General features: G+C 35.0%; 1 protein-coding gene across 1 annotated transcript in view; it reads left to right on the forward strand.

The window, feature by feature from the left end:
* Positions 1–1,405: 1,405 nt before the first annotated feature.
* LOC144452898 (anti-apoptotic protein NR13-like) overlaps positions 1,406–20,496 on the forward strand; it is a 37,320-nt gene continuing 18,229 nt past the window's right edge. The window contains exons 1-3 of the mRNA XM_078144101.1: positions 1,406–1,493; positions 2,337–2,397; positions 13,995–14,145. Of these exons, the coding sequence (XP_078000227.1) occupies positions 13,995–14,145 (151 nt within the window). The 5' untranslated portion in view covers positions 1,406–1,493; positions 2,337–2,397. The remainder of the gene's footprint in view (positions 1,494–2,336; positions 2,398–13,994; positions 14,146–20,496) is intronic.

The following is a 20,496-nucleotide window of genomic DNA, read 5'->3' on the forward strand; positions in this document are numbered from 1 at the left end:
ATTCCCTCGCCAACTATGGAAGTAAATATTCCCTCGCCAACTATGGAAGTAAATATTCCCTTGCCAACTATGGAAGTAAATATTCCCTCGCCAACTATGGAAGTAAATATTCCCTCGCCAACTTTTGAAGTAAATATTCCCTCGCCAACTATAGAAGTAAATATTCCCTCGCCAACCATAGAAGTAAAATATTCCTTCGCCAACTATGGAAGTAAATATTCCCTCGCCAACTATAGAAGTAAATATTCCCTCGCCAACTATAGAAGTAAATATTCCCTCGCCAACTATGGAAGTAAATATTCCCTCGCCAACTATGGAAGTAAATATTCCCTCGCCAACTATGGAAGTAAATATTCCTTCGCCAACTATGGAAGTAAATATTCCCTCGCCAACTATGGAAGTAAATATTCCCTTGCCAACTATAGAAGTAAATATACCCTAGCCAACTATAGAAGTAAATATTCCCTCGCCAACTATAGAAGCATTTAAAGAACTTGCTAATAAATTTTAAAGTCATTTGTGTTCTTTCCTCTGTGACATTTCATTGTACAATGCGCTGAGTCGCAGTGTAGCGCGTTTCTTTATTAATTATGCAATAATATTTATAATAACTATAGAAGTAAATATCCGTTAGGAATAATTTTGATAGTCCGACAATCTTATTTCGCAATATATACACAAACGTTTACGTGTACATATCAAACTTGTCAATCCTAATTTTATCAGTGGCCTGATGATTGCTGAAGAAGCATGAAACTCCGAGTAATGACTTAAGTAACACCCTAAGTGTGTGTTTATATATATATATATTGCTAAAACACACACAAAACCAAACCGCATGGCCTTTTTTGGTGGGATATTGTTTTGATAGGATGTATAGTTGGGATACTGTCAAGATGGTGTGAACGCTGTAAAACTACATACACTTAAATCTGCTTGAACAGCATTGTGATCTAATGGTATAGTCTTGCTTGTAGGTCGTCGTTGAGTGAGTTGGGAATCGATTCTAACATTGCCCCTGCTACAAGAATAAAAAAGGGACAGTATCAGAATCCGGTCCCGACCTACTCTGTCTATGACTCTGAGTAAGAACAGGGTTGATAAAGAGAATAGTCCGTGGTATAGTCGACTAGTCTAGTCTAGTCCTGTCATGTAGGAAATAACGAAAACACTCCCTGTTTAATCGGACAGTAGTAACTGTGATTGGGTGACGTCTTTCATAGATAGGTACTGGTCATGGTCTACCCCAAGACATGCCGACTCACGGTGTGTACAACACTTTCAAATTACATGGCGTAAACTTCATGATAGGACGACAAAAAAACAAGATCAACCTTTCAACGTTGACCTGAGAAGTGGGTCACTATGCGCCACCACGCGGCCAAGAGGAGAGCGATAAGGTGCAGTCTCAATATGGCTGATCATCTGTGGATGGGAAAACGGAAAACTATTGAAAATACCGGGTCGCCTACCCATTAAAACGAGTTTGAAAGGTTAGTACCGCAACAGAGACAAACAATTAAAGCATCTTGCCTATTGTTATGAATCGTATGTTTATTTTTATCACAATTTATAGTAAACGTTACCATCGTTTGAGGTTGGTGTTCACAGAGATCTCTTCAGTGTTTTGACAGAATCCTCAAGAGAAGGGAAATTTGAGAAAAATGTTAATTTTCGAGTTTTTCGTACACGTCAGTTACGTAGGCGTAAGTATAATCAGACGGTCCATCTTTACCGACAACAACACGGAAGGATACGATATGAATTCGTGTTACAGCTTGTATCGAAATCGTACGAGTACTCGTTGTGTTACCGTCAAAACGCTCCTCGAGTCGACCTTTAATGGGGAGACATTTAAAAGAGAGACAGCGTGGGCTGGTTAGCAAATGTCAACCTAATATCAGAGGTCGCCTGTCCGAGATTCCAGTGATTTCGGAGATGTGCCGATTTGTCGTTCATTATAATTTAAACAAATATGGCAACGCTCCGTAGATTGAACTTGTGGCTGGCAGCTGTTTGTAGTTTACATTTCTAGTGGCCCCAGTCGGGAGCTGGTCATATAGTGGATAGATTACGTAAGCTGAGGGATAAAGCGTTCAGTCAATTGTATGTGTTATAACAATAAGATAAAAAGCGGAACTTGTATACAGGTAAGCTCTTTGTAAAATAGAACTTAGGTTATAGAGAAACAATCTACAAAAATGTTTGAGCCATGTGTTCTGAATTACGTATGCAGTATATAATTTGTGTATATGTCACATATGTTTGAGCATAGACCCTCCACCCACATCTATGGTTTGACTAGCAAAATAATTTGCTGATTGTTTTCTTTTAAGGTGTGGACTTTTTGTCCGGGGAAGGAGTCCTGAAGCTGGATTTTTGTATTGGACATGAAAGGTATGTTTAAAATGTGAGTGGGCGGTTGAAAGTGAAAGTGTTGTAAGTAGTCTGGACTGGGGTCAGTACCTTGGGTACATTCAAGCCAAACGTTATTGTGTTTCTTTCTTCATATAAGAATCATAAGTTGAATTTTGAGAGTTAATGATTTGGAAGTGATCAAACTTTGAAAATGGCTTTGCACCAAGTATTGAGACTTTCTAATCAAGACTAAGACTAAAGATATACCTTTTGAGAGAGTTTATTTGTGACAGTATCTATTCTCAAGTGGCAGTGAGTGTCACTTGGTGGATAATAGATGCCATATAAATATATTTATTTATTATTATTATTATTATTATTATTATTATTATTATTATTATTATTATTATTATTATTATTATTATTATTATTATTATTTTAAAACAGTTATATCATGTTTCTGTCTTTGGAATTATAGGTTAGAATTTGTTTTTTTTCCCGTTACTTTCTCTCTGTTATAATGTAATAGCAATAAACCACCCCCAGGGGATGGTATATGACCTTTGAATGAAATATATGCAGCAGCGATAGCGAGTTAACTGGTCAAAAATGACTGGTTGCCAGAGGGGCTTTTAGGTGAATCTTGCAGTGTGAGTTATATAATGTTTTTGTTTTTCTGATTCCACCTCAGAAAGGTGTCCTGATAACATATATGATGGTGCCAGTTGCACACCCTTGGGGGTTTTGTTATATCGCGAGAAAACCAAAATGCCATGTATTGCTATAAAACCATGTAAAAGTTATTAAAAAGTCATCTTTAAATCTTACATACTATATTTTATGAATGATCATCCAATCATAACAAATATTTCAACAGTTTTGAATGTAAAAAATATAAGTAGGTCAAATTTCAACAAAATTAAGTCATTGAGTTCTTCTAGTTTGATACATAATGAGTGTGTTATCTGTGTATTGTATGGGTATGGATCATATATCCATGTGCTACTCAGATTTTATGTATCAAATACAGTTATGACACTACTAGTCACTGGTGACACATTACAAACTATGTCATACATATTATAGATGTATTTTGTTGAAATTTGTACATATCACAATATCCTGAGAGTAAAAATCATGTGTCGTATAACACTTTATTGATTTTCCCCTAAACTACTCTGTCTGGTTTAGAAAAATCTTCTTCTGACAGTTCACAAATTTCACTACCACTACATGGAATACAACATTCGGAACTGACAACAAAGTGAATCACAATCTTCAAGCAGTATTTGTAAACATTACAACTTGGATGCATACCAACTGTGCTTATATGTTTTATAATTTAGGACAGTTTGATGTCTAAACTGATAAGATCTCTTGATTTGCACCATCAGTATAAATGTATAATCTACAGCAGAATCAAAGAAGAGCTAATTGTTGATTTGATTTGATATTTAAAAGGTAACCAATTTGTTGTAAATATAGCCGCTATCTTCTGTGACAGTTACTCAGTGAGAATTTCAGGCACTAATTTCTAATTGCTATTCTGCTAGTAGTGTGACTATTAATTCATTTGGGACAAGTACACATTCTTTAAAAACAAGATGGATTGTACTCGATGAAGAGTAAAAGTGTCAAATGGGGAAAGTTATGAAGTCATCAAGTAGTGTGCTTTCTTTCAAATGGGGAAAGTTATGAAGTCATCAAGTAGTGTGCTTTCTTTCAAATGGGGAAAGTTATGAAGTCATCAAGTAGTGTGCTTTCTTTCAAGTCCTAGTAAAAGTAATGAAGAATACTGTACACTGATGTATTTGAAGAGACGAGGAGGGGAGGGGGCAGAGAAATACAGATAGACACCTTTCTCCAAATAATTCCCCTTTTACTCCCTCCCATTGCTCTCAACTAGAACCTGTTATAACTGCAGTCAGTCCAACTCCAATGATAAACTTGTTGTGATAACTGCAGTCAGTCCAACTACAATGATAAACTTGTTGTGATAACTGCAGTCAGTCCAACCACAATGATAAACTTGTTATGATAACTGCAGTCAGTCCAACTACAATGATAAACTTGTTATGATAACTGCAGTCAGTCCAACCACAATGATAAACTTGTTGTGATAACTGCAGTAAGTCCAACTACAATGATAAACTTGTTATGATAACTGCAGTCAGTCCAACTACAATGATAAACTTGTTATGATAACTGCAGTCAGTCCAACTACAATGATAAACTTGTTATGATAACTGCAGTCAGTCCAACTACAATGATAAACTTATTATGATAACTGCAGTCAGTCCAACCACAATGATAAACTTGTTATGATAACTGCAGTCAGTCCAACTACAATGATAAACTTGTTATGATAACTGCAGTCAGTCCAACTCCAATGATAAACTTGTTATGATAACTGCAGTCAGTCCAACTACAATGATAAACTTGTTATGATAACTGCAGTCAGTCCAACTACAATGATAAACTTGTTATGATAACTGCAGTCAGTCCAACTACAATGAAAAACTTGTTATGATAACTGCAGTCAGTCCAACTACAATGATAAACTTATTATGATAACTGCAGTCAGTCCAACTACAATGATAAACTTGTTGTGATAACTGCAGTCAGTCCAACTACAATGATAAACTTGTTATGATAACTGCAGTCAGTCCAACTACAATGATAAACTTGTTATGATAACTGCAGTCAGTCCAACTACAATGATAAACTTGTTGTGATAACTGCAGTCAGTCCAACTACAATGATAAACTTGTTATGATAACTGCAGTCAGTCCAACTACAATGATAATCTTGTTATGATAACTGCAGTCAGTCCAACTACAATGATAATCTTGTTATGATAACTGCAGTCAGTCCAACTCCAATGATAAACTTGTTATGATAACTGCAGTCAGTCCAACTACAATGATAAACTTGTTATGATAACTGCAGTCAGTCCAACTACAATAATGATGTACGTGCGTGCGTGTGTGCGTGCATGCGTATGTGCGTGCGTGCGTGCGTGCATGTCAACTTAAACTCAAAAACCACCCAACCACTTGCTTTGGTATTTGATGGGACATTACTTGTAAGTTGTAGTGTCTAGTTGGGAAATTGTTCAAAGCAAAATGATTGCATCACAGGTGTGTAATTTTGACCACGCCCTTAGCAACAGAATGGTGACGTATATTGTAAAAATAATAAGATACATTATTAAACATTGAGAAAATGTATGTAAATATGCCTAGCGGCAAAACCATACCCATTGACAAAAAATTAACACAGTGTACAGTTGTGCTAAAACACCATTGGCACTATTTTTATCAGGAAGGATGAAAATTATCATAATTTTGATAGTAAGGATAACAAGTTTGAAAGGATAGTAAGGATAAGATGAATTTGTATCATTCACCATAAATATGCATGTGAAGGGGAGAAGCAAGTCCTCATTTCCAGATGAAGTGACTGTCAATTATCCAAATGTTAGAAATATCTGACATTTTTTATTGCATTTTTGATTCATGAAATTAACTTACATTTAAGATTATCGAAACCTTTTTAGAATAAAACGATTTAATTATATGCATGGTTTGAAACCCTTTCTGTCTGAGGCTGTAACTTTTAGGTCATTTTGTAAGGTTTTGAAAGAAAGGAGAAGTCCTTACCATTAAAATAATACCACAAATGTTGGAGTACAAGAGCAAAGAGTTATGTTCCCATTCATGTAAAGTTTCCTGTTAATTTTAGCATGTGATCTAATTTGAAATGGAAACCACAATATTATTTGTGGTTTTGCCAGGATAAATCCAGCTCTGATGATTGCCACCAATCCCAGACTCATTGTCACAAGTTTTGTCATGAGATTTATATAGTAAGTATTTATTATAAACAGATGTATGATATGTACCCAGTACCACTGACGTCAACGACTTGTTGCTAGAGATTTGCATATGATTGAGAGAAAAAAGGCAAGTACTTGTATACAGATACAGAGGTAAAATTTAGAATGTTTGGTTGTTATCGATAATTATAGGTGATGATTTTAACGAAAGTATTGTGTCTTTATTACATTATGAAGGACTTTTGTAGTGATGTAGTGTCTCCTTGGACTGGGTAGTCACCTTAAAATACATGTAAAATATACCATCATGGGAAAAGAAGTCCTCCAGCATTTTTAGTCATTTTGGTACATTCTTAAGTAACATGGTGGGATGAGTATAATGTCAGTACATACACATGTGATGTATGTTTGTTTCTTTATTTTGTTCAGTTTATTACCTTGGGCCATAGTTGGTTTCACAATCTTGTGCCACAAGTTATCTGTTTGTGGGCAGCCACCCATCAGTTTGTATTGTAAGGCGTCATCATTATGTATGTTCTTTACGGAAAGAATGAATTGTTAATTCATCCCCACATCTGGAAATTTACATCGGCAGAGATAAATCACTTCATATTTTACCAGTCAACAATTTTATGGGCTGTATATCAGTCTTCCCATATTTTACACTGTTGTGTAACTTGATCAAGACCTATGTATGTCTACTTAATGATAGACATTTTTGTTACTACGCCATAATACTGGGTCTGAAATAACTACATTTTTATTTCAAAATTTGTAATGAAAATTAGAACACAAGGATTAAAAGCAAACTTATCAAATAAGGAAAGAATGGAAAAAGTGGGACAATGAACAGCTTACATTTAGACCCACTTTCATAATATTTCTGATTTGAGTTATTCTGTCACAAATGTGTATGACTAAACATGACTGCCATTACGCCATGTTGGATGATCCCAATGTAATTTGCATAATACGAGGAGTGGATTGTAGTCTTTAAATTTCAACCAAATTTGCATGAATGACTAATAATTGCACCAAAATACCCCTAAACTGAAGTCATCAGTACAGTACTTACAGTGGCATAAGCTTATTTGATAAGGTTTCCTACTCTGAGGGGTTTTACAAATTATACTATTGTTGAAGGAAACAAAGATTAAATGTTCATTAAGGGGGCACAAGCTGAGTTTATATGCTTATGGACATAGTTTGTGCTGTATATGTAAAAGGCACTATCATTATTCTTCTTACTGAAGCACACTTTAACCATCACTTGCAATTGATGGAACTTCAACCTGGTATTAAGATATAAGATATAAATGATCCGATGACATAATTTATTATATATATAAAAATGCTTTGAAGGAGATCCGAACTGTGTAATCAAATGTTCTAACAATGCTAGAAGTCAATTGTAGTGTAACAGAAGGCATACATTGACATTAACATGCCACTGTAACTCCTAATATAAATATATGTAGGTGAACACTGCCTGTGCCTAAGTTCCCCTAGGTATTTTACTGTGTGTGCCACTCCTAATATAAATACATATAATGTGAATACTGCCTGTACCTGGGTTCCCCTAGGTATTTTACTGTGTGTGCCACTCCTAATATAAATACATATAATGTGAATACTGCCTGTACCTGGGTTCCCCTAGGTATTTTACTGTGTGTGCCACTCCTAATATAAATACATATAATGTGAATACTGCCTGTACCTGGGTTCCCCTAGGTATTTTACTGTGTGTGCCACTCCTAATATAAATACATATAATGTGAATACTGCCTGTACCTGGGTTCCCCTAGGTATTTTACTGTGTGTGCCACTCCTAATATAAATACATATACATGAACACTGCCTGTGCCTAAGTTCCCCTAGGTATTTTACTGTGAGTTCCACTCCTATAATATAAATACATATACATGAATACTACCTGTACCTGGGTTCCCCTAGGTATTTTACTGTGTGTGCCACTCCTAATATAAATACATATAATGTGAATACTGCCTGTACCTGGGTTCCCCTAGGTATTTTACTGTGTGTGCCACTCCTATAATATAAATACATATAATGTGAATACTACCTGTACCTGGGTTCCCCTAGGTATTTTACTGTGAGTTCCACTCCTAATATAAATACATATACATGAACACTGCCTGTACCTGGGTTCCCCTAGGTATTTTACTGTGTGTGCCACTCCTATAATATAAATACATATAATGTGAATACTGCCTGTACCTTGGTTCCCCTAGGTATTTTACTGTGAGTTCCACTCCTAATATAAATACATATAATGTGAATACTGCCTGTACCTGGGTTCCCCTAGGTATTTTACTGTGTGTGCCACTCCTATAATATAAATACATATAATGTGAATACTGCCTGTACCTTGGTTCCCCTAGGTATTTTACTGTGAGTTCCACTCCTAATATAAATACATATAATGTGAATACTGCCTGTACCTGGGTTCCCCTAGGTATTTTACTGTGTGTGCCACTCCTATAATATAAATACATATAATGTGAATACTGCCTGTACCTGGGTTCCCCTAGGTATTTTACTGTGTGTGCCACTCCTATAATATAAATACATATAATGTTAATACTACCTGTACCTGGGTTCCCCTAGGTATTTTACTGTGTGTGCCACTCCTATAATATAAATACATATAATGTGAATACTGCCTGTACCTTGGTTCCCCTAGGTATTTTACTGTGAGTTCCACTCCTAATATAAATACATATAATGTGAATACTGCCTGTACCTGGGTTCCCCTAGGTATTTTACTGTGTGTGCCACTCCTATAATATAAATACATATAATGTGAATACTGCCTGTACCTGGGTTCCCCTAGGTATTTTACTGTGTGTGCCACTCCTATAATATAAATACATATAATGTTAATACTACCTGTACCTGGGTTCCCCTAGGTATTTTACTGTGTGTGCCACTCCTAATATAAATACATATACATGAATACTGCCTGTACCTGGGTTCCCCTAGGTATTTTACTGTGTGTGCCACCCCTAATATAAATACATATAATGTGAATACTGCCTGTACCTGGGTTCCCCTAGGTATTTTACTGTGTGTGTGCCACTCCTAATATAAATACATATACATGAATACTGCCTGTACCTGGGTTCCCCTAGGTATTTTACTGTGTGTGCCACCCCTAATATAAATACATATAATGTGAATACTGCCTGTACCTGGGTTCCCCTAGGTATTTTACTGTGTGTGTGCCACTCCTAATATAAATTTATACATGAATACTGCCTGTACCTGGGTTCCCCTAGGTATTTTACTGTGAGTTCCACTCCTAATATAAATACATATGTGTGAACACTGCCTCAGCCTGTATTTATGAATTATTTGTAGGAATACTGATTTTATAACGATCTGATGAAGCTTACTTGATCCTCGGAAATTTCGGTATGGTTTTTTGCTCATAATTTCCTTAATATGGACCATAAAATTGATAGATTTCACAAAAATTTGGCATGGGCTTTGTGTAAGAACTTTCAGTAGAAAGTGGGTGATTTGACACTGAAGTTGAAGCTGACCTGGTTTGACCATGCTCTATATCTTTCACGGCAAACAGAACTGTGGAAGTGCAAACATGTTCCTAACTGTAGAAGTACAAAAATTGATTTTCGATTATAATTGAGAATGAAATAGTGAATATTGTATGAATTTATCTTGGCTAATTCTCCAGCAAGATTGCCTGCTGATAGGCCAAGGATTCCTATACGATGTCTTTTAGGAATACTTAAGTATTCCTATTGGATTCTTTTAGGAATACTTAAGGATTCCTATTGGATTCTTTTAGGAATACTTAAGGATTCCTATTGGATTCTTTTAGGAATACTTAAGTATTCCTATTGGATTCTTTTAGGAATACTTAAGTATTCCTATTGGATTCTTTTAGGAATACTTAAGGATTCCTATTGGATTCTTTTAGGAATACTTAAGGATTCCTATTGGATTCTTTTAGGAATACTTAAGGATTCCTATATGATTCTTTTAGGAATACTTAAGTATTCCTATTGGATTCTTTTAGGAATACTTAAGGATTCCTATTGGATTCTTTTAGGAATACTTAAGGATTCCTATTGGATTCTTTTAGGAATACTTAAGGATTCCTATTGGATTCTTTTAGGAATACTTAAGTATTCCTATTGGATTCTTTTAGGAATACTTAAGGATTCCTATTGGATTCTTTTAGGAATACTTAAGGATTCCTATTGGATTCTTTTAGGAATACTTAAGGATTCCTATTAGATTCTTTTAGGAATACTTAAGTATTCCTATTGGATTCTTTTAGGAATACTTAAGGATTCCTATTGGATTCTTTTAGGAATACTTAAGGATTCCTATTGGATTCTTTTAGGAATACTTAAGTATTCCTATTGGATTCTTTTAGGAATACTCAAGGATTCCTATATGATTCTTTTAGGAATACTCAAGGATTCCTATTGGATTCTTTTAGGAATACTTAAGGATTCCTATATGATTCTTTTAGGAATACTTAAGTATTCCTATTGGATTCTTTTAGGAATACTTAAGTATTCCTATTGGATTCTTTTAGGAATACTTAAGGATTCCTATAGGATGTCTTTTAGGAATACTTAAGGATTCCTATTGGATTCTTTTAGGAATACTTAAGGATTCCTATTGGATTCTTTTAGGAATACTTAAGGATTCCTATTGGATTCTTTTAGGAATACTTAAGGATTCCTATTGGATTCTTTTAGGAATACTTAAGGATTCCTATTGGATTCTTTTAGGAATACTTAAGTATTCCTATTGGATTCTTTTAGGAATACTTAAGGATTCCTATTGGATTCTTTTAGGAATACTTAAGGATTCCTATTGGATTCTTTTAGGAATACTTAAGGATTCCTATTAGATTCTTTTAGGAATACTTAAGGATTCCTATATGATTCTTTTAGGAATACTTAAGGATTCCTATTGGATTCTTTTAGGAATACTTAAGGATTCCTAAAAGATGAATTTCAGGAATAAGTAAATTGCCGAGAACATTTGAATTGGGTAGTACCGGTACACCACTGAGTTGCATATACTGATTTCAACAAAACCTCGCACAAATGCCAGAAACAGTACATTTTGTGATCCACATACATGTATGCCTCATGACTTAGGGGATAATAGTTGATTGACAGCCATGTTTATAGTGAAAATTACTATTGATAGATAGAGACCTCATCAAAACATGTCATTAATGAATGATCAATTGTCAATAATATTGTCAGTGACCTGGGATAAAGGAAGACAGAAGAGTGAGGTCATGACTCACCAAACACCAAGATGGTGGCCATCAAATCTCATTTCATTGACAAGGATCACTTTTTATCTGCCATTGATCGCAAGTGGTTCTAGCTGGGATTTGTTTTTTCCGGAAGTCAATGATCATTTCTTTTGTTTTTGAAACATGGAGATCTCAAGGTTATTTTCTGAACACCAGCTAACGAGATTATTAACTTCATTGCGATACGCACTTTCGTCTGAGTTCTCAATAAGACCTTCCACAGTAGTATCATCCGCGAACTTAATTATTGATGTACTTGGTTGACTGGAAACACAATCGTATGTGTACAATGAATATAGAAGTGGGGACAGAACACACCCTTGCGGTGCACCTGTTTTAAGGACAATTGACGATGACACGTTATTGCCGATTTTTACAATTTGAGGTCTCCTCAATAGAAAATTGAGAATCCACAAATTAATGGATTGGGGAAAACCTATTTCTTGAAGTTTCTCTAGTAATTTGAATGGGAGAATTGTATCAAAAGCTGAACTATAGTCAACAAAAAGGATCCTAACATATCTATTTGACTTTTCAAGGTGCTCAAGAGCAAAATGGAGACCAAGCGAGACTGTGTCTTCAACAGATCGATTTTGGCGGTATGCAAATTGAAAAGCATCAAACTTGTGACTTAGAATGGTTTTCAGAAATGCTAGAATTAAACGTTCGAATGATTTCATAACAACATATGTTAATGCTACAGGTCTATAGTCATTTAAGCACGATATGGACAGTTTCTTAGGAACAGGAATGACGACTGATTTTTTGAAGCATTCAGGAACTTTGCCTAGTTCAAGAGACAAATTGAATATGTTTGTGAAGACACCCGACAGTTGATCCGCACAGTTCTTTAGTAGACGAGGTGAAATGCCGTCTGGTCCTGGAGCCTTTTTAGCATTTAAATGCTTAAACTGACTTTTGACATCTGATTCTTGCACAACAAAGGGCGGACTATCTGGACAGGTGTCAACAGTTGGCACTGGTTTGGTGTTCCTTTCTTCAAACCGACCATAAAACATGTTAAGTTTGTTGGGCAAGTCCAAGTCATTTGCATCAGCTGCACGAGATGTTTTTTTTTATAGTTGGTTATTTTTTGAAGTCCTTGCCAGATGTTATTGGAATTGTTCGCCTTGAGGTCACTTTCCAACTTCTTACGATATCTTCTTTTAGCCAATGTAATGCTTTTCTGCAGATCGTACTTTGCTTTCTTATACAAAGCATTGTCACCTGACTGAAAAGCAACTTCTTTCGCATGAAGTTTCTTCTTAACTTCAAAATCAAACCATGGTTTGTTATTCGGGTAGATTTTGACTTTCTTAGTTGGAACACATAGACTTTCACAAGTCATGAACGTAGTGAGTGAATGTGTAGCAGAAAACACTGCAAGCTTGAGTGCAAATACCCCTGAGTACCCACGCTGGAACTCACAAGGCATGGGGTTCTGTTATTATTATCGTATGTTTATCCAAAACAACAAATTTTTATAAAAACGACAGTATGTAATCACACGCGATTGCAACTGTGTCCTCATTTGTATATCATTTGCATGCAGGTATGCATTAATATTGTGTGCACCGATGCAAGTAATCTCTGGTACATATGTAATAATACCACTAGTAGTATGTGTGTGCACCGATGCAAGTAATCTCTGGTACATTTGTAATAATACCACTAGTAGTATTGTGCGCACCGGTGCAAGTAATCTCTGGTACATACGTAATAATAAATGTAATGTACAATGCACGATATAGCAATTTACAAAACGTAATAATAAATGTAATGTACAATGCACGATATAGCAATTTACAAAACGTAATAATAAATGTAATGTACAAAGCACGATATAGCAATTTACAAAACGTAATAATAAATGTAATGTACAATGCACGATATAGCAATTTACAAAATGTAATAATAAATGTAATGTACAATGCACGATATAGCAATTTACAAAATGTAATAATAAATGTAATGTACAATGCACGATATAGCAATTTACAAAATGTAATACTAAATGTAATGTACAATGCACGATATAGCAATTTACAAAATGTAATAATAAATGTAATGTACAATGCACGATATAGCAATTTACAAAATGTAATAATAAATGTAATGTACAATGCACGATATAGCAATTTACAAAATGTAATAATAAATGTAATGTACAATGCACGATATAGCAATTTACAAAACGTTATAATAAATGTAATGTACAATGCACGATATAGCAATTTACAAAACGTTATAATAAATGTAATGTACAATGCACGATATAGCAATTTACAAAATGTAATAATAAATGTAATGTACAATGCACGATATAGCAATTTACAAAATGTAATTAAAGTAAGAATGTCAGGCCATACCATGTTTTTTGTCTACTCTTGTAGTTTCCATTGTAACTATTGTAGAAATTTAACCTAAAGATATATTTGTACAATTTTTGATATTTTTTTTCTGTAGATGTCTGAATCTGTGGAGTCACAGGAAACTCAACGGTACATAGAGGATTATTGTGTATATAGGCTAAGGCTAAGTCATATTGAGCTGCCGGCGTATCACCACGTTAGTCGCGAACCATTCAACGAAGTATCTGCAAGAATACGAAGGATAGGTCAGTATCTTATATGTACTTGATGTGTACTTAGATGTTATTCCCAATATTTCTCTTCGTTCAGCCAAGGAAAATAAGAGTGACCTATAGGGCCTAAGGCCAAAAGTATTTTACGTTTGAATGAAGAAAAATATTGAAGAATAACTTATTTATACCAGTGGCAATAATATCAAAGAAAAATCAGGGAAAGTAATGGCAGTTTTGAAGTTTTTGACGCATATTTCGAACACAGCGGAACCAATGATGTATATGTAGACATGCGTTGTCATGACATAGACGCATGTTGTCCTGATGTAGAAGGACCAGAGTATATATTCCATATTTTTTGTTCAACTTGGCCTGTGCATTGTATAAAGTGCCTTAAAGATGGTGAACCATATAGACAAATGCCAAGGAATGTACGTCTCGATCACAAACCCATCAAGATTTAAAATCATGCACATTATCGACAGAATGAAACTGAAATATTTTATGAGTGTAAATGATGAGCACTTTGCCATTTTTCACAGGGTGCACGATCAAGCACTTTCCATGCTCAGTTTCATAATCTTTACATTTTTATAGAAAGTGCTCGAGCAGTTTTCCACACACTTTGTCAATTTACATACTGTACATACCTAATCAGTCAGGTAAAATGGATTAAATTTTATGTCTGCGTATTCAAGCATCTTATGTGCTTCATAGAGGGCTGAAGTGTTTCAAGAGGTAAAAGTGGAATAGTTTGGAATCTATCATAACTCTATTTTGAGACCCCATAAAATGACTGGGAAACTTTGGTAAATTTTACCTGAGATGACTATAGAGAACAGACTAGAAACATGGCTTTTCCCTTGGTGTGAAGATGTCACTTACATGTATTTGGTTTAGTGATAATCTTTTAATCCTAATTAGGGGCCATTGATTATGTACAAAGTCATTGCGATGTTACATTTGATCATAGAGTCTTACTCGTCAGTGGTTGGATCATGTAATGTAACATGATATTTGGGCCAGAGTAGCTGTAATAATTGGAATGTGTGATGTGACTTTGAGGGCTTTTTCTTCTGTTTTTGGCCTTTTTTTTCATTTAACTGGAAGCAAACGCTACAATTCCTATAATGTAAATGCAAATAGAAGAAGTGATTCAGATCTGAATTGCAAAGTTGGGTGGATTTTCTGCTTATTTACACCTTACCTGCCAAAAAATGAGATATTTCCTAACTCCCGACATTAATTACAGTTTCCATCAAAATCAGCAACTGTAGCAATGCGTGCATTTTTAAACAGACAGTACGCTGACATCTCGCTCACATTTTCAGTGTGATCTCGTCTATTTGCGTTTACGCTACAAGAGTTGTAGTTGTTGCTTCCCGTTAAACATTGGAACAAAAAGCACAAAAACGGAAGAAAAAATCCTCATAATCATAAGAAATGCTGCAATTATTGCAGCTAGGGCCAGAGATATGTCCCAACCATATGTTAACAGCCTGTCAGACCATAGACAGTGGAAGGGGAGACATCTCAAAACGTGTTCCTGTGTATGTACTATAGTATAGTATACATGTATAATGTGTACTTGTACTTGTATCAGGTTATCAAACATGTTTGTTGACGTACATGTAGATTTCAACAGTAAAATGATTGCTTTTGATGACTCTGAATGAAATGAAATTTTTTTAGGTACTTACTTTTATGACTCCAAGAACAAGGATGACCATATCGATGATATGTGTATGATCGAAGTCACATGACCAATCAAAGTCACATGACTGATCAAGCAGCAAAGAAAAAAATGAATGGGCTACAAGCAAGGGTATTAGAGTTGAAGTGTACAATTCCTGTCCTACAGTAGTGTCCATTTTTCAAAAGAACTTTCAGCAAAAAGTAGCATATGTACAATGGTGCAGCAATGAATGATTCAATAAATCAAGTTCTGACTTACCTGAGGAAAAAAAAACAATAATCTTACAATATTTGAATTCCTGGATCAAAATTCTTTTTAAAAAATGCCCATTATATTCATAAATAAAGGTTGCTAAGAACAAGCAACTTCAACAGAGCACAACTCATCTGAAACTGCAGTGATTTTGGTTCTGACTGCATGACGGTCTTCAATTTTAAAAAAAAGGGGGGGGGGGGTCATTTTATGAACATCCATTGCCATGGTAACCAAAATCACCATAAGATGAGGATTATTTTTCAACATTTTACATAAAACATGGAAAAAAAATTAAATCAGTTAACAAATGTCCTTGCTTTTGGCATTTATAAGTCAGTGCTATCCAATATATCACAAATTGTGTAAAATAGGATAGCTGTTTCCATAGAAACTTAGGAGGCTTAAAAATGTTTGGTAAAATATTTTCTGCTGACCAAATAATGTTATGAATTTAATGACAGTAAGATTTATTTGCATATTGCCCACCCAGTTGATTCGGCTCCAACTTTGAACAAAATTTTCTTTTCACTCGAGAATTTATATCATCCATGCACATGTACGTATGTGGACTTGTCAAACATGGCGGCCATACTAAAAAAAAATTCTACGAAGCTAGAGAGTTACAGGATTCCTAGCGCAAAAGCGTGTGTACCATACATTCTACTACATTCTGCCTTCTTCAAAAATGAAGATGTGTGTTTTCCAACATCTGTATTGCTATAGCAACTGTTCTTGACAGAAGACAATATCCTACCAACCACTCCTTCAATTTTATATTGAATCATTTTCAATGCTTTAAAAAGAACTGAAATGGTGAAAAATATATCTATGAGAACTTTTTCTCAGTGACGTAAATCTCTGCCTGTATTTCTTTGCATATCTAAAGGGGATGTCAAACAATCTTTAAAATTTTTAAATCAGTTTGAATTCACTCCAGAAACATATGTAGTTGTCTAAGTTGCTGCTGCTCCAACTTTTAGCAAAATCATTTTCTTTTCAATCAAAAATTTATATCATCCACGTGCATATGTATGAACATGGACTAAGGTGCCGTGGTAAACTTTTTTTCTATGAAGCTAGGGAGTTAAAGGAGTAAACTAGAGCACATGCACGTGGACAATATTTTCTTCAATTCAGTACATTCTTCCATTCCATTCTTCAAAAATAAAGATGTGCTCTCTCCAACACCTATTGCTATAGCAACTATTCTTGACGACAGACTCTATCCTACAACCACACCTTCAATCTTGAATTGAATCATTTCCAATGTTTTTAAAAGTACTGAAAAGGTGAAGAATAGTGAGCAAATATATCTAGCATGAGTTCTTTTTTCTGACAGTGACATAAATCTGATGGTATTTCTTTTGTACTTTTACATTCCTTTTAACTGTGCGATTGTTATCATTATATAATACATGTATTTAGCCCCTTCCCTTCTCATAATAATAATTTCTTTAATCGTTATGAAACACAGGAAATTTCTTTTGCATTGACAGGAACTACATACTTTACATTTACACAATAAATGTGTGAAAAGTAGAGATTATAATATATACAAATAAGTATTTAGCAGTGATTACATGTTATTGACGAGTTGAATTGATCATGGCATGAAACTAAATTTAAACCTGTTTGTACGTGTATGTGGTACCACCGGGTGGGGGTGGGGGCCTACTCCCTCATTTGAGAATATGTATATGTGCCATCCTTTGGGGTGTGTTTTCTTGCCCTTTGGTCTAAAATGGGGTCTGTTTTTTCATACTGAAGAGTCTAAAAAGGGGTGCACTTTGCATTATTTGTTATTTGGCTTGGTCTAAAATGTGTTCCAACGTCCTTTTCCAGATCATAACTGCCATTAATTGCCCCCAAATTTTGCCTCCTAAGGAAAATGTAAAACCATCTTTTAGAAACCTGTAATGGTCTAAAATGGGGTATGAATTTTTGATCAAAGTGGGTCTAAAATGGGGCTTGGGGATACAAGCACTGGCTACACACCCCTACCAGAGCTGGCCACTGGTACTGCCTCTGGGGTGGTACCCTGAGGTGATGACCACTTGGAAGATATTCTTGTATTTTTGTAAGTTACTACTCTATTTCAGGTCTAAGAGTCATTAAGTACAAAAAAAATGTAGGTCTATTTATTCCGTATTTGGAGGCCATGGGCCCAAAGATTCAATAGACAATGAATACAATAAAGCAGTACTACATTAAAGGCAATGACATTGTTACATAACACTGGTAGTTTATCCATAAATATTGTGTATGTACATGTAGTATGATAGAACAAATAATACAAGGGGCGTTCTTACCAAGAAAATTTATGGTTGGTCAGATTTAATTCAAGTGAACTGTTTCAACTACAAGTTTCTATTAATTTCCAGTGATTTATCACCTCCTAAATTTGGTAGTCTTGATACAGTTTTTCGAAGTCTACATGTATGTGTCTTGGACTACTGCTAATGTAGTAGCCCTGATACATATTTACTTTAAATGTATGTGTCTTGGACTTTTTCAAAGTCTTCATGTACATGTGTCTTGGACTACACTTTTTCAAAGTCTTCATGTACATGTGTCTTGGACTACACTTTTTCAAAGTCTTCATGTACATGTGTCTTGGACTACACTTTTTCAAAGTCTTCATGTACATGTGTCTTGGACTACACTTTTTCACAGTCTTTATGTACATGTGTCTTGGACTACACTTTTTCAAAGTCTTCATGTACATGTGTCTTGGACTACACTTTTTCAAAGTCTTCATGTACATGTGTCTTGGACTACACTTTTTCAAAGTCTTCATGTACATGTGTCTTGGACTACACTTTTTCAAAGTCTTCATGTACATGTGTCTTGGACTACACTTTTTCAAAGTCTTCATGTACATGTGTCTTGGACTACACTTTTTCACAGTCTTCATGTACATGTGTCTTGGACTACACTTTTTCAAAGTCATGTACATGTGTCTTGGACTACACTTTTTCACAGTCTTTATGTACATGTGTCTTGGACTACACTTTTTCAAAGTCTTCATGTACATGTGTCTTGGACTACACTTTTTCAAAGTCATGTACATGTGTCTTGGACTACACTTTTTCAAAGTCTTCATGTACATGTGTCTTGGACTACACTTTTTCAAAGTCTTCATGTACATGTGTCTTGGACTACACTTTTTCAAAGTCTTCATGTACATGTGTCTTGGACTACACTTTTTCAAAGTCATGTACATGTGTCTTGGACTACACTTTTTCAAAGTCTTCATGTACATGTGTCTTGGACTACACTTTTTCAAAGTCTTCATGTACATGTGTCTTGGACTACACTTTTTCAAAGTCATGTACATGTGTCTTAGACTACACTTTTTCAAAGTCTTCATGTACATGTGTCTTGGACTACACTTTTTCAAAGTCTTCATGTACATGTGTCTTGGACTACACTTTTTCACAGTCTTTATGTACATGTGTCTTGGACTACACTTTTTCAAAGTCTTCATGTACATGTGTCTTGGACTACACTTTTTCAAAGTCTTCATGTACATGTGTCTTGGACTACACTTTTTCAAAGTCTTCATGTACATGTGTCTTGGACTACACTTTTTCAAAGTCTTCATGTACATGTGTCTTGGACTACACTTTTTCAAAGTCTTCATGTACATGTGTCTTGGACTACACTTTTTCAAAGTCTTCATGTACATGTGTCTTGGACTACACTTTTTCAAAGTCATGTACATGTGTCTTGGACTACACTTTTTCAAAGTCTTCATGTACATGTGTCTTCAGCTCAGGCTGAGTTAACTCTGAGCAAGATTTTTTAGGATCAATTTGCTCCTTACGTTTAAAATTTTGGAAGCAAAATGCTCCTAAAAAGTAAATGATATATAATAATAGCAAACTTTAATTCTCATCAACATTTATTGTCACAAATTCAATGTTTATCTGTAGAATATAAATAATCCAATCATCAGTGTTGTTGAATGAGAATGTTCAGACAATGTTCATATTAATGTAAGTAAAAAGATTCCTGTTATCATGAAAATAGTCAATATGCAAGTTGGCTTCAAAATTTGTCTGTCAAATGCAGCTAAAGTTGAAATTTCACCTTTCAAATGCCAGTGAATTTAAAATGTCACCTGCTGAATGGCAGGTATTTAGAGAAATTCACCTGCATTGGACCATTTATCACCTGCAGATGGCAGTCATTTCCGGTAACTTCCTAGGCTGAGTCTTGGACTACTGCTAATTTAGTAGTCTACATTGTAGATACAATGTTTAGTAGTCCATGTGCCCTGGACTACTGCTTATTTGATAGTCTAGATACCAGGTTTAGTAGTCTATGTGTCCTAGACTACTGCTAATTTGGTAGTCTAGATACAATGTTTAGTAGTCCATGTGACCTGGACTACTGCTAATTTGGTAGTCTAGATACATTTGATTAGTAGT

The sequence above is a fragment of the Glandiceps talaboti genome, chromosome 23 (genome assembly GCF_964340395.1).
Source record: "Glandiceps talaboti chromosome 23, keGlaTala1.1, whole genome shotgun sequence".
In the NCBI taxonomy this organism is placed as follows: domain Eukaryota; kingdom Metazoa; phylum Hemichordata; class Enteropneusta; family Spengelidae; genus Glandiceps; species Glandiceps talaboti.